Raw genomic sequence first — 14,632 nt, forward strand, 5'->3', positions numbered from 1 at the left:
GCTGTGGGTTAAACCACAGAGCCTAGGGCTTGCTGATCAGAAGGTCGGTGGTTTGAATCCCCGCGACGGGGTGAGCTCCCGTTGCTCGGTCCCAGCTCCTGCCCACCTAGCAGTTCGAAAGCACGTCAAAATGCAAGTAGATAAATAGGTCCCGCTCCGGCGGGAAGGTAAATGGCGTTTCCGTGCGCTGCTCTGGTTTGCCAGAAGCGGCTTAGTCATGCTGGCCACATGACCCGGAAGCTGTACGCCGGCTCCCTCGGCCAGTAACGCGAGATGAGAGCCGCAACCCCAGAGTCGGCCACAACTGGACCTAATGGTCAGGGGTCCCTTTACCTTTTACCTTTAATCGTGTAAAATGTGCTTTGAGCGCGCAGGGGGTGGGGTGTACGGATTCATTCACCACAGAAACAGGAGAATCATAAAGGAAGGAACTTGACAATACAAGGCAGAGATGAGAATCGTGGCCTAATGTTAAGCTGTCGGGGGACTGGCTAGACACTGATGAGTGGGCACCGCGAGAAAGGAGGCCGGAGACCGAATTGGAAGAAGGGAGAGCCTGCAATAGCTGGGAGACGAGAGTCAAAGTCAGGAGAAGCTGCAGGATTGGAGAGTCAAGGACAGGTGGGAGAGATAGGTCAGGCTGACGTAGTCAAGAGCTTCCACACCTCTCCTGCGCCACTGTCTTCCAGGACCAGGAGAAGATTGAAGCGGGAGGAGCAGAAGCAGGTGGCATGCAGGTGTAGCCTTTACCTGCTTGTGCACAGCCCAGGTCGGGGAGATACAGAAGCTGGGTGCACACCTAGGAGTCGCTGAGCAATGTAGGACTGATGGACATGCCTTTTTCCTAACTTGTAAGTGTACTTTTGACAATAAAGAGTCGATTCCTCACTCTGGACACTCCTTGCCGCACAGCGCCATGCCACAAGCACACACACACTCCACTTGTATTCCTCTGCAAATGCCCCCTTCCAATATCCATTCAAAGGATAAACCAGGGCTGAGAAACCTGGCACCCTTCAGGTGTTGCTGAACTACAACTCCCAGCATCATGCACGAGCAGTGGCCATTCCAGGAGCTAGAATTTTCCAACATCTAGAGGGTCACAGGTTCCCCACTACTGCAACAATGCCCTTTTCAAATCTCTCTCTTACCCACAAACACAAATATACACAGTGTGTACAAGCAAGAGGAAGGTCTGTGCATTCCCCCAGAGTTCAGCTTCCCCCTGCCTTTATTTCCCAAAGCAATGTCAATTTAAAAGCTGCCTGCCTGCGTTGCATTTTTATTCCCAAGCTCATGACAAGCTTATCCAATGAAACATTTCTTTGGTGCTTCATGTATTGTGTGGGCGAGTTGGGTTTCCCCCTCAAATGCCCCAATCAGTTTTCTTAAAACTTTTTTTAAAAAAATCACCGTCGAGTAGGAAGGCTTGTTGTCCCGAATGCTGACCAGTCAGTGCTGTGCATTGCCCCTCTGCTACAAACTGGGAAAGCCGGCTTTCCCTGAGCTTAATGATTAAGAGAAGGTTATGCGTCTGACCAAAATGGGGCAAGTCATTGAAACTTCTTCCCCTGCAAGCCATTAGCCCTTCCTTGCTTGTATTCTCAGATTCCTGCTGCCTCTTTTTCTTTCATTCCCCGGCACCCGGGCTGCACACAGGCTGAAAAGCTCATAAGATCACAGAACTCTACACTTGGAAGGGAATCAAAGGGTCGTCTAGCCCAACCCCACACAATGCAGGAATCACCGAGCTGGAGAAACCCTGGCAGGCGGCCGTCCAAACTCTGTTTAAAAAACCTCCAATGTACCAGGAGCTGCGGTTTGGGCTTGCAAACGGCAGATACAGATCCCAGTTCCGCTGACGAACGCGAGCGACCGAAGGGGCAGAGTATCGAAGAAAGTCAATGCAGCGCTCTCTGCCGCAGACCAAGCTGAGCAGTGAACCCATTTTACAGATGCAGTGCTTTGATTGTTGAAGAAGAGGTGTGCCGTGCAAAGGGATTTTATTCATTGTTAAAGGGAAAGAGCAAAGGGAGTGCAACATACCTTGATGTAGTCGAGAAGTTCTGATACGAAGCTGCGGGACTAGGTACAGCAAAAGAAACTATTATTAATCTGATGCTGCTGGGGAAAAAAGCAATAGATTATAAAACCAATCTCTGCCTGGATTTCTACCCAAAGGGCCAACCGTGTCGGTGGCAGAAGGCCCTCATTGCTTGGAGTTAGGAACGTCCGGGTGGGTAATTCTGCTTTCGGAAAAACTTCTGCCGTGCAACTGACCACCCGGTTTATTGTGGATTTTGTCTGAAGTGGCTTAAAAAGCTTTCCGCCGCCACCGAGAGCCAAGGTCTTGCTTCCATGTGTCATGAAATCGGCTCATGCATGACTTTCGTAGATGGCGCCACGCAAAAATGTGGTGTGTTCAGACGACTCTGCATTTGTTAGGAACTCATGCCCATGGGGCTCCCTCCCCGAAATCTTACTTATGGTCTCACCTCCTCCTTCCTCTTCAAATCCCTCCTGAAAACCCGCAACCAAAGCACAGTTTTGTGTGACTGCACCTCTGCATGCTCATTGCTTTACTGCTGTCCCCTTGCCTCGGTCTACCCCAGGAATAGGCAAACTCGGCCCTCCAGATGTTTTGGGACTACAGCTCCCATCATCCCTATCTAACAGGACCAGTGGGTCAGGGATGATGGGAACTGTAGTCCCAAAACATCTGGAGGGCCGAGTTTGCCTATGCCTGGTGTACCCTCTGCAATCTCAACTGGTGAGTCTGTAGGCTCATTGGGGCAGGGACTTCCCCCATTTCTCTTCGCATATACTGTATTTATTTTTGAAGCACCATGTAAATAATCGCAGGAGTGGGCAGACCACTTGGCATATCTCTCTGATGATTTGTGGTATATTGCTCTGGATTTCCGACTCCCCATCGTTTAACAAGAGCAATGGCTTAAAAGAGGTCGGCAACCTCTGGCCCGTGGGCCAGATGTGGCCCACGAAGGCAGTTTTACCAGCTCACGAGCCGTCCGCTCGGCAAGCCCCCCGCGCGCTGTGCTAAACCATTGCAGCGCGGTGCGGGGACTTGCCGAGTGGCACCGGAAATTTCGTCTGCATACGGGCAGATACTGGAAATCATGTCTGCACATGTCCAGACGCCGAAAATCGCTTCTGCGCAGGCGCAATTTTCGACATCACGGATGTGCATGTCCACTCACGGACACTCTCCGTGGGCTTGGTCCGGCCCATGGCAGGATAACGTTGCCGATGCCTGGCTGAAAACCAGTTGATGATAAAGAATACTGGGAGTAGGGAGAGAGGAAGAGAACCAGGAATGGATTTTCATATGAAAGGCCTTGCGAGCTTGGTTCTGGCACCGGCCACAAATTCCTGGACTGAGCATGTGCTCAGAGGCACAATGTCTTAACTCTTATTGTAAGGCCACAAAATTAAGCCACTATTTTGGAGCAGGCTCAAGGCTTTTGTGTGTGTTTATGTACTCAACTGACTTCTTCCTTTTTAAAAAACGAAATTAGACAGACTCACAAGAGAACACCAAAATCCTATTTGGCATTTTTTATGGACAGACCCCTTGCAACTACTGTATGAACATGCTTTAAAAAAAAAAAACCTGCATTAAATACATTTTTTTTTTAAAAAAAAAGAGGATATAATCCTGGGTTCCATATTGGTGGCCATTAATTTGGATCAGAATCTATAGGGCAAAGGTGTCTATTCAGAAGTAACTCTCTGTGAGTTCAATGGGACTTATTCCCACGTAACTGGGCAAAGAATTGCAGCCTAAGTGCTAAAAATGCAACAGTTGTAACACTCACATTTATTTTATTTTATTTTTTATTATGCCTGATGTATGCGTTTAGAAATGCCAGCCAAAATGTTATGGGTCAACAACAAAATGAGGAGAAATGAAGCTACTCTGGAATCTAACATGATAGATATTTATGATAAATTGTTTTTGTATCAGACTGGCTCATCCCTGCCCCCAAAGTTTGCAAAATAAACGAATTCATCAAAGACGGCAAGTCTATTTCACAAGCTAACAAAAGACCGTAGGGTATTATCACCTCGGGGTGGGGTCGAATTTGGCGCAGGGAACTTAGTAAATGCATGTGGTATTAAATGGTCTGGGCTTTTGGTGTCAGAAATATTTTTTTAACAGCACTCGCCTTCCAGTTTATGAATATCTTTGGGTGCAATCCAACGTAGTCATACTTACGCCCACTGATTTCAGTGGGTCTACTCTGAGTAGGACTATGTTGGCCATCGCCCTCTGTAAATAAAACTATGGGGAAAGGACTATCACTTGACCCATAAGCTTGCAATTTTTTTAAAAAAAAACTTTGGCACAAGGGAAAATGAAAATTCATGCGACGTGACCTTAGAAGGTTGCCACCTACTCAAGATCGTATTTGCTCTTAACAGAGGAAATTGTTCCACACCCTCGCTTCCAGCAGAGTCTGTTCATGTTCCACCTGAGAGCAAAATTTAGCTGGCGGCATTGATGGGCTGCAACAATCAACATGAAAGAGACTTGGGATGACACACTGCTGTTTGTTTAATGATTCAACGGCAGAGAACGCTGAATTACTAAGACTCTACGGTGTTGAATCCTGGACCTTCTGTGCTCCTGGTACTTTTTAATTTTATTTTTTAGACTGACATACGGCCTAAGCAGAAGCCGGTGAGAGAAGGGCTGGGCATCTGACCAGTCCAAAAAATAAAAAATAAAGTATTTGTCCACTTCGCCAGTCAAATCATAGAATCGTAAAGTTGGAAGGGGCTCCGAGGGTGATCTACCCCAAACCCCTGCAACGCAGGAATCTCAAAAAGAAGCATAGTGTTTTATCAAATTATTTGTTTTCTTTAAAAAAAAATCAATTTAGCATTATGACATCAACCAAGAATAAAACTATCAAGAGGTTTGAGTGTCAGTTACAGATAGCAGTTATTGTGCAGCGATACTGCTATTTCCTTTTTTTTTAAAGCAATTATTTTATTATAGAGTAATAGTTGTTATTTGCCGAAAGACATGTAACCATTTATTTCATTACCTCCTTAGAAAGTCCCCATTTTAAACTCGCAACAGCCCTGCAAAATAAGGTAGGCTAAGGCTGCCCAAGCATCACCCAAGGAGCGTCTTATCCTGGCTCGTTATCCTATTTGTTAATTGACATTAGGGGAAAGTTCTCTGCTTTGGACGAAACCGGACTTCACGCGAGCAAGGATACTCACGAAGAAGCCTGCCTGCTGCGGGAAGAAAGACACTTACTCCCAGCTCCATAAATTCTGATTTACTAAGCCGAGAATGATTGTCACAACTGAGACAGTGACGTTTTGGGGGATATCTGATAATATTGGACTGCAGCCAAATAACAAGTGGGTCGGCTGACCATCCAATTAACACTATTCAACTGACCCGTTGGCCGAAATGCCAGCACTAACTGGGAGTCACTTTGATCGATTCTTATGTATCTTTGCTTTTAGGAACTTGACTTCTTCTTAACGTGCCGTAGTCTTCATCTAAACGGGGGGTCTTTGCCCTCATGTCCTGCGCCAATCTAATAATTCCACCTCTCGCAGCTGACATGCCAAGACCCTCTCTCTGATGCACACGCATTTCACCTGGAAAAAGAAGCCTTCTGAGCCCTGAGGTCTTTGGGGTGAAGTCAGCCAAGTCAAGACACAAGGTAGACCCATGGAAATGTGTGATGTAGTCCTATCAGGTGTCTGCCATAGCTGGATCCAACCTTTTGTATCTATTCAAGAGAAGCACCTACAACTATCCCAGTATACCTGAAGGAGCGTCTCCACCCCCATCGTTCTGCCCGGACACTGAGGTCCAGCTCCGAGGGCCTTCTGGCGGGTTCCCTGACTGCGAGAAGCAAAGCTACAGGGAACCAGGCAGAGGGCCTTCTCGGTAGTGGCGCCCGCCCTGTGGAACACCCTCCTAGCAGAGGTCAAAGAGATAAATAACTACCTGACATTTAGAAAACATCTGAAGGCAGCCTTGTTTAGGGAAGTTTTTAATGTGTGACATTTTAATGTATTTTAATCTTTGTTGGAAGCCGCCCAGAGTGGCTGGGGTACAAATAAATTATTATTATTATTATTATTATTATTATTATTATTATTATTATCATCATCATCATCAAGCCGGTCATCGCACTCCAGCCCAGCCACTTACCTCTTCTTCGGTCATGCCTTCATCCTCTCCTTCTTCTTCCACCACAAAACTCTCCTTCAGCTTCAGGTATTCCTCATATTCCCGCTTCTCCTCTTCCTCTTTCGCCTTCTTCTTTTCTTCTTCCTGCAAAGCGAGGGGAGGAAGACAGAACGGCATTATTTAATGGCGCATTGTTGTATTTTTGCAAAGTGCATCTTGCCATTTGGACCCACCTCAGGACGGCTTACGGGCGGCCAGTCACTTGGCAGACATCCTTTATATAAGTAGTGTTATACTTTTTTATATCTCGCCTTTCCCCCGGACCCTGACGCTCGAGGCGTCTCGCACAAATTCAAACGCCGCAGATCCAAATACAAGAAAGCCCCAAACTTGTAAAAGATAACAGTCGAAAACCAATTAAGCAGAATTTAAAACAATGCAGATTATAAAATCCTGGCTGTAGCAAGCGGCTAATCAAACTAACAACAGCATTCATAATGAATCAAACGTATTGCTGTAAAAAACAAACAAACGGGAATTCAACCAACTGCCAATGCCAGTGTTAGATCAAAACTCGCTTTAACTGCATCAAGAGGGATTTCTGTAATAGAGAAGATTGTCTGGTATATAATACAGGAGAAAAGGCTGTGAACGAAAACACTGTGGAGGTATGGGTGGGAAGTCAATACATGAAGCTATTTAATTTGAAGTCAATTTGTAACAAAATTGGAAATTCAATATAAAAATATATATATATATATTTAAAGAACTCGGAGGAAACCTGCTTTCGATTTCCAGCAACGTGACGGTCTCGGTAAGGGAAAGGGCTCAGAAAAGGAAAGGAATGCAGTCGAAAGGGCTGTGGCAGACGGTCTCGGGTTCAATTCTCAACATCTGCAGGTGGTGCTAGGAAAGACTTCCTCCCTGAAACCCTGGAGAGCCACGACTGGTCAGCATGAGCAGGTCCAAACTAGATGGACCAAGGATCTGACTTGATTTAATGGGATTTCTCACCGACATGACTCCTGCTTACCTTGCTAAGGGGACAGTGCTCCAATTCGCCAGGAGGAGAGGCAGGCGAAGGAGACAGTTCCAGAGAACCACCCTCTGTTTCAAACTCTTCATTTTAGCAAGCTGCCTCTTGAGAAGTTCTGTTTCTAGAACTGCTCACCACCATACGCCGGCTTAGACCAAAAGGGAAACCAACGGTCTTATAGACGAAACAGCACTGGCAATTTGCATGAGACCGTCTCTAATCATTCGCAGAGAAGAGGAAGTCTCCACCCCTCAAGCCAAGATATCAAATCCCCTGCCCCAAGTTATGAGATTTGACCACGATTTGGTGCAAGAGTGCAAGTTAATTTCTGAAATCCACAAAGATGCAATCTCCGTTCCAATGGCACCTCTAAAATCATAGAATTGTAGAGTTGGAAGGGATCCCAAGGAACGTACAGTCCAGCCCTCTGCAATGCAGGAATCTCAGCTAAAACATCCATGACAGATGGCCAGTCAACCTCAGCTTAAAAGCCTCCCATGAAGGAGAGTCCATCACCTCCCAAGGGAGACTTTTCCACTGTCAAACAGCTCTTACCACCAGGAAGTTATTCCTGATGTTTAGTCGGAATCTCCTTTCTTGTAATTTAAGCCATTGGTTCGAGCCCTACCCTCCAGAGCAGCAGAAAACAAACTTGTTCCCTCTTCCATTTGACAGCCCCTGATATATTTGAAGAGGGCCATCATATCTCCTCCCAATCTCCTCTTTTCCAGGCTAAGGAGACCCAACTCCCTCAACCGTTCCTCATAAGGCTTGGTTTCCAGACCCTGGATCATCTTGGTTGCCCTCTTGGTGGGGGAACATGAGAAAATTATTTTACATACTGCTAAATGCCAAAACAGGTTTCTAAACAGATTGCAAGCTATAAAAACCAGTTACACAAACATTTAAAGGTAAAGGTAAAGGGACCCCTGACCGTTAAGTCCAGTTGTGTCTGACTCTGGGGTTGCGGCGCTCATCTCGCGTTAATGGCCGGTAATCTCGAGACCCAGAGTGTGGCCTGCCACATGAGTCAGGCCAATGACATGTTGGGACAACCACTTTGGGATGGACGTTGAAGTCCCCCAGAAGCAACACTGGGAGTCCTCAACACCATCTCTCTCAGCTCAGGCAGGGAGACTGCTGGGCAGAGGGGCAGGCGGAAAACCAGCAGAATCCCTAATCTGCCCCAATTAGTAAAAGTAAAGGTAAAGGGACCCCTGACCATTAGGTGCAGTCGCGGACAACTCTGGGGTTTTGGCACTTATCTCACTTTATTGGCTGAGGGAGCTGGCGTACAGCTTCCGGGTCATGTGGCCAGCATGACTAAGCCCCTTCTGGCGAACCAGAGCAGCGCACGGAAACGCCGTTTACCTTCCTGCCGGAGTGGTACCTATTTATCTACTTGCAGTTTGACGTGCTTTCAAACTGCTAGGTGGGCAGTAGCAGGGACTGAGCAACGGGAGCTCACCCTGTCACGGGGATTCGAATCGCCGACCTTCTGACCGGCAAGCCCTAGGCTCCGTGGTTTAACCCACAGCGCCACCCGCGTCCCCACACAAACATTTAGGCACCCGCAATTAAAACATGCAGTAAATCCCACTGCAACAGAGAAAAGATGGAGAACTTGCGGCCCTGCGGTTCCTTCCATACTCCGACACCCACCACCCCTGACGAGATCCATTGGCCACGCTGGCTGGCGCTGATGCGAGTTGGCTTTCTAACACTATCTTAGGGCCACAGTGAGTTTCCCATCCCTGCAATTAAAAGTAGGCGGCAATTAAAACAGGAGAGCCAGGCCAGTAGATCAAGGGAATGCCTGCACAATTCGTTAAGAGCCTTTATTCTCCTTTCAAACCAATAAGCTGCATTCAAATGTTATTGATATAAAATTGGGTTTGCATGAAAAAAAAAACCCAAAAAACCGGGGAGTGTGTATAACACAAGGGAGGCTTTTCGGCGGCAGCACGTCACATGCCACAAGGAGCTGAAGCTCTGCAACGTGAGATATTTGCTCTCGCTGATCAGGTGTCCGTGGTAAACCATTTCCTCCAACAAAAAAACTCCACGGGCGAAAGGGAAATTCCCTGGGCTGCTGCATGCTGAAGCAACGGGCGGTTGTGGGGTGGAAGCATCTATTGGGGCCGCTGGGGCTTTTGAGAGGAAACAAAGCAATTTAAAAATATACACTTTGGTTTTTTTCAAATGCCAGAAAAGACTTGTGGAAAAGACTGCGTGAGAGTGTGCATGAATGCTCAAAATCAGTGTTCCCCTTCCCCTCTAATAGTCTGACCAAGAAAATGCAAGAATAACGGAAGTCCATCTTAAGATTTAGTGTCAGGAAATAACGTAGTCCTGGACACAGCAGAGTTAACCGCAGGTTTTCTGGAAGCTTCTGGCCGTTGAGTATTAACTGGACAGCACAACGCAGGAACTCAGCAACTCACTTGGATAACTATATACAGTATTTATTGAAGCAACTAGTATCCATAAGTTACTATGTACAGACTTTACAAATAAAAGAAACAAAACATAAAATATCCTCTCTGTCTCTCTCTCTCTCAACATTCAGTACGCCACTAACAATCAACACACCAGCTCTCACACAGAGCTCATTCTTTAGGAACTCATTGACCAATCACAGGTCGTTGCTAAGGGTCTGGAGAGAGAGCAGATCTTGGCTTTCTGCCAACTGGTAATTGCTACAGATGATAAGCTGACTTTCTGCACGTAGGCACTTTGAAATCTCTAACAGTCCAGACTAGAAAATGAGTGCAAAATAATTACTCCCGGCTAGTTTTTATCAGCCACGAGGGCGGAGGGCACAGATTGCTGCCCAGTCTGAACCATGCCCTCCTGTTCATGCCCTTGAGCCATGTTAATTGAAACTTAATCGACACAACAGAACTAGGCAGAGCTCTGGATGCCTCTTGAGATTCATCTGCCGCAAACTAGATTACAGGTCTTGGTGGATCCAAGTGATTTTATCTCTAAAATGCTTTGCAAAGAAGTCACAGCGAGCCACCATTGGTAACTGTGGACAAAAGGGCCCATGCCACCCAGAAAATTTCTGCCAGGTGGCATTTCTTTGTTCCATTACCTTCCCTGCCACGGAACAGGCATGGTATTGAGCATTCCCCAGTGTCTGACTGCATTTGTCTAGTTTTTCTGCAATTGTATCCAAGCTGTTTCCCGGCTTGTTTCATTGCCCTGAGCTCTGGTATATGCCAAGGCATATGGGATGCGGGTGGTGCTGTGGTCTAAACCACTGAGCCTCTTGGGCTGGCCGATCAGAAGGTTGGCGGTTCGAATCCCCACAATGGGGTGAGCTCCCGTTGCTCTGTCCCAGCTTCTGCCAACCTACCAGTTCGAAAGCACACCAGTGCAAGTAGATAAATAGGTACCGCTTTGGTGGGAAGGTAAATGGCGTTTCTGTGTGCTCTGGTTTCCGTCACGGTGTTCCGTTGTGCCAGAAGTGGTTTAGTCATGCTGGCCACATGACCCGGAAAGCTGTCTGTGGACAAATGCCGGCTCCCTTGGCCTGAAAGCGAGATGAGGGCCGCAACCCCATAGTCGCCTTTGACTGGACTTAACCATCCAGGGGTCCTTTACCATCCAAGTGGGCCCTATGAAGCAGGAGAGGACACTTGGGGTGATCATATCAATAGCCCAAGCTGTCCGTAAGTCAACTGGATCCACCCACCTCTCAGGGTGGGGCATCTCCGTGTGTCGACCCCCTTTGCAGTGGAGGGAAGGGTGCTGAATGCCTAAATCTCATCAGGAAGTGATCCAGCCATGACAAGTGATTTATGCAAACCCCACCCCACCCCACTTTCAGATTATCTTCTGAATACCGCATTTTCCCGTTTATTAGATGAGGGTTTTTTTTACTCAAAAATCATGTCCAAAAACTGGGGTCATCCTATAAACGGATAGTGGCATGGGGGAGGAGAAGTGGCGTGCCCGCCAGCCAGCTGGTTGGCGGGAGCGCAACTTCCCCTGATGCTGCTGCATGTGGGAAACGATCTAGGGAGTGTTTCCTGCCTGCAGCTGCATGGGTGGGAGAAGCTCAATAACTTTGGGCCATCTCCCCTCATTTTCTTAAAATTGAGTCCCCCAAAATGTGGGGTGGGGGGTGTCTTATACATGTTGTTGTTCAGTCGTTCAGTCGTGTCCGACTCTTCGTGACCCCATGGACCAGAGTACGCCAGGCACGCCTATCCTTCACTGCCTCTCGCAGTTTGGCCAAACTCATGTTAGTAGCTTCGAGAACACTGTCCAACCATCTCATCCTCTGTCGTCCCCTTCTCCTTGTGCCCTCCATCTTTCCCAACATCAGGGTCTTTTCTAGGGATTCTTCTCTTCTCATGAGGTGGCCAAAGTACTGGAGCCTCAACTTCAGGATCTGTCCTTCTAGTGAGTACTCAGGGCTGATTTCTTTGAGAATGGATAGGTTTGATCTTCTTGCAGTCCACGGGACTCTCAAGAGTCTCCTCCAGCACCATAATTCAAAAGCATCAATTCTACGGCGATCAGCCTTCTTTATGGTCCAGCTCTCACTTCCGTACATTACTACTGGGAAAACCATAGCTTTAAACTATACGGACCTTTGTCGGCAAGGTGATGTCTTTGCTTTTTAAGATGCTGTCTAGGTTTGTCATTGCTTTTCTCCCAAGAAGCAGGCGTCTTCTGATTTCGTGACTGCTGTCACCATCTGCAGTGATCATGGAACCCAAGAAAGTGAAATCTCTCACTGCCTCCATTTCTTCCCCTTCTATTTGCCAGGAGGTGATGGGACCAGTGGCCATGATCTTAGTTTTTTTGATGTTGAGCTTCAGACCATATTTTGCGCTCTCTTCTTTCACCCTCATTAAAAGGTTCTTCAATTCTTCCTCACTTTCTGCCATCAAGGTAGTATCATCAGGATATCTGAGGTTGTTGATATTTTTCCCGGCAATCTTAATTCCGGTTGGGGATTCATCCAGTCCAGCCTTTCGCATGATGTATTCTGCATATAAGTTAAATAAGCAGGGAGACAATATACAGCCTTGTCGTACTCCTTTCCCAATTTTGAACCAATCAGTTGTTCCATATCCAGTTCTAACTGTAGCTTCTTGTCCCACATACAGATTTCTCAGGAGGCAAATGAGGTGATCCGGCACTCCCATTTCTTTAAGAACTTGCCATAGTTTGCTGTGGTCGACACAGTCAAATGCTTTTGCATAATCAATGAAGCAGAAGTAGATGTTTTTCTGGAACTCTCTGGCTTTCTCCATAATCCAGCGCATGTTTGCAATTTGGTCTCTGGTTCCTCTGCCCCTTCGAAATCCAGCTTGCACTTCTGGGAGTTCTCGGTCCACATACTGCTTAAGCCTGCCTTGTAGAATTTTAAGCATAACCTTGCTAGCGTGTGAAATGAGTGCAATTGTGCGGTAGTTGGAGCATTCTTTGGCACTGCCCTTTGGCACTGTCTTATACATGGGGGCATCTTATAGACGGAAAAATACGGTAATCTCGAGACCCAGAGTGTGGCCTGCCACATGAGTCAGGCCAATGACATGTTGGGACCACCACTTTAGGATGGACGTTGAAGTCCCTCAGAAGCAACACTGGGAGTCCTCAACACCATCTCTCTCAGCTCAGGCAGGGAGACTGCTGGGCAGAGGGGCAGGCGGAAAACCAGCAGAATCCCTAATCTGCCCCAATTAGTAGAGTTTGGATTTGATATCCCGCTTTTCACTACCCGAAGGAGTCTCAAAGCGGCTAACATTCTCCTTTCCCTTCCTCCCCCACAACAAACACTCTGTGAGGTGAGTGGGGCTGAGAGACTTCAAAGAAGTGTGACTAGCCCAAGGTCACCCAGCAGCTGCATGTGGAGGAGTGGAGGAGACGCGAACCCGGTTCACCAGATTACGAGTCTACCGCTCTTAACCACTACACCACACTGGTAAAGGTGTGGGTAAAGGTAAAGGGACCCCTGACCATTAGGTCCAGTCACTGACAACTCTGGGGTTTTGGCACTCATCTCACTTTATTAGCTGAGGGAACCGGCGTACAGCTTCCAGGTCATGTGGCCAGCATGACTAAGCCCCTTCTAGCGAACCAGAGCAGCGCACGGAAACGGCGTTTACCTTCCCGCCGGAGCGGTACCTATTTATCTACTTGCACTTTCACATGCTTTCGAATTGCTAGGTTGGGAGGAGCTGGGACCGAGCAACGGGAGCTCACCCTGTTGCGGGGATTCGAACCGCCGACCTTCTGATCAGCAAGCCCTAAGCTCTGTGGTTTAACCCACAGCGCCACCTGCGTCCCAATTACCCTACACCAAATGCAACAGGAAGTGGAGAGGAATCCTGGAGAGAGAGAGAGAGAGAGAGAGAGAGAGAGGATTTCTATGGATCACAAAAACTCCCTATTCACCACCTTCAAGTCTGTTCTGATGCTGGACACAGCACCCAGTTGGGCATAGCTGGGTGAGACCAATTCTTCCCTGCTCACCCACCCAGGTCTCGGTAATACGGACCAGGGCAGCCTCCTCATCCACCATCAAATTATGGATAAGGGAGGTCTTATTCAAGACCAACCTGGTGTTCGTAAGAGGCAGTCGTAGACCAGAGGACAGGCAGATAGGGCGACCCCAATTCCTCTCCCCAATGGAGTGCACGGCACAGTCACCATACTTCCCTTTACCCAGAACCACTATGTTTCAATGGAATTCAAATTGCCATACGATAAAACACAATACAGTATAGAGGAATAAAAGAAGAAGCAATAAATTTGCAGTTAAAAACAGGGCATTAAAATTGCTACAACAGGCAGGAAAATCATCAAGTAGTTGGCCAAGACCTTCGACTATTTTCAAGTGGTTTACGGTGGGGAGAGGAGAGTGAAGTTTGGGCACCACTGGCCTGATTTATTTATTTATTTTAAAGCAAGAAACAAGTTTCAAAAGGTTTAGCAAGCTCAACCAATGTATGGAAACCAAAACTACCCTTTGGCACTTCTATTGGCTAGCCCCTCCCTCCTCTGCTTTGGAATCGGCAAGGAACCTAAATTTTGCATTGCAAACAGCCAACTGTTCGTTAAAGGCTTTTGCAAACGTGAACAAAGAAAGAAGAACCTGGAAATGCTTTAGTTTTGCTTGGTAACAGGGGTTTCCCCCCCCCCCCCCCGCGCTTTGAGGAAGTTAACAAAATAGCCTGAGAACAGGCAACGCAAAGCTCAGTTTGAAGCAAGAGATTCCTGCGATCTCCTGTGGAAACTCAGGCAAAGCAAACCGGTTTTCCGCGTGAAAAGTGTTCTGCACCTTATTACCAGTTGCAAACAGATAGAGTTATCTCTCCATTCCTTATGCGATTTGCACCCTTCTGACTTATCGGTTAAGTCACCAGCTTAGTGGTAAATAACTGGTCTTG

General features: G+C 47.3%; 1 protein-coding gene across 1 annotated transcript in view; it reads right to left on the minus strand.

The window, feature by feature from the left end:
- Window positions 1–14,632, minus strand: part of DDRGK1 (DDRGK domain containing 1) — a 39,418-nt gene that overhangs the window by 5,724 nt on the left and 19,062 nt on the right. The window contains exons 5-6 of the mRNA XM_033161018.1: window positions 6,206–6,328; window positions 2,047–2,085 (exon numbers count right to left, since the gene is read on the minus strand). Coding sequence (XP_033016909.1) covers window positions 2,047–2,085; window positions 6,206–6,328 — 162 coding nt within the window. The remainder of the gene's footprint in view (window positions 1–2,046; window positions 2,086–6,205; window positions 6,329–14,632) is intronic.

This window comes from Lacerta agilis, chromosome 9, assembly GCF_009819535.1.
Source record: "Lacerta agilis isolate rLacAgi1 chromosome 9, rLacAgi1.pri, whole genome shotgun sequence".
NCBI classification, from domain to species: Eukaryota; Metazoa; Chordata; class Lepidosauria; order Squamata; family Lacertidae; genus Lacerta; species Lacerta agilis.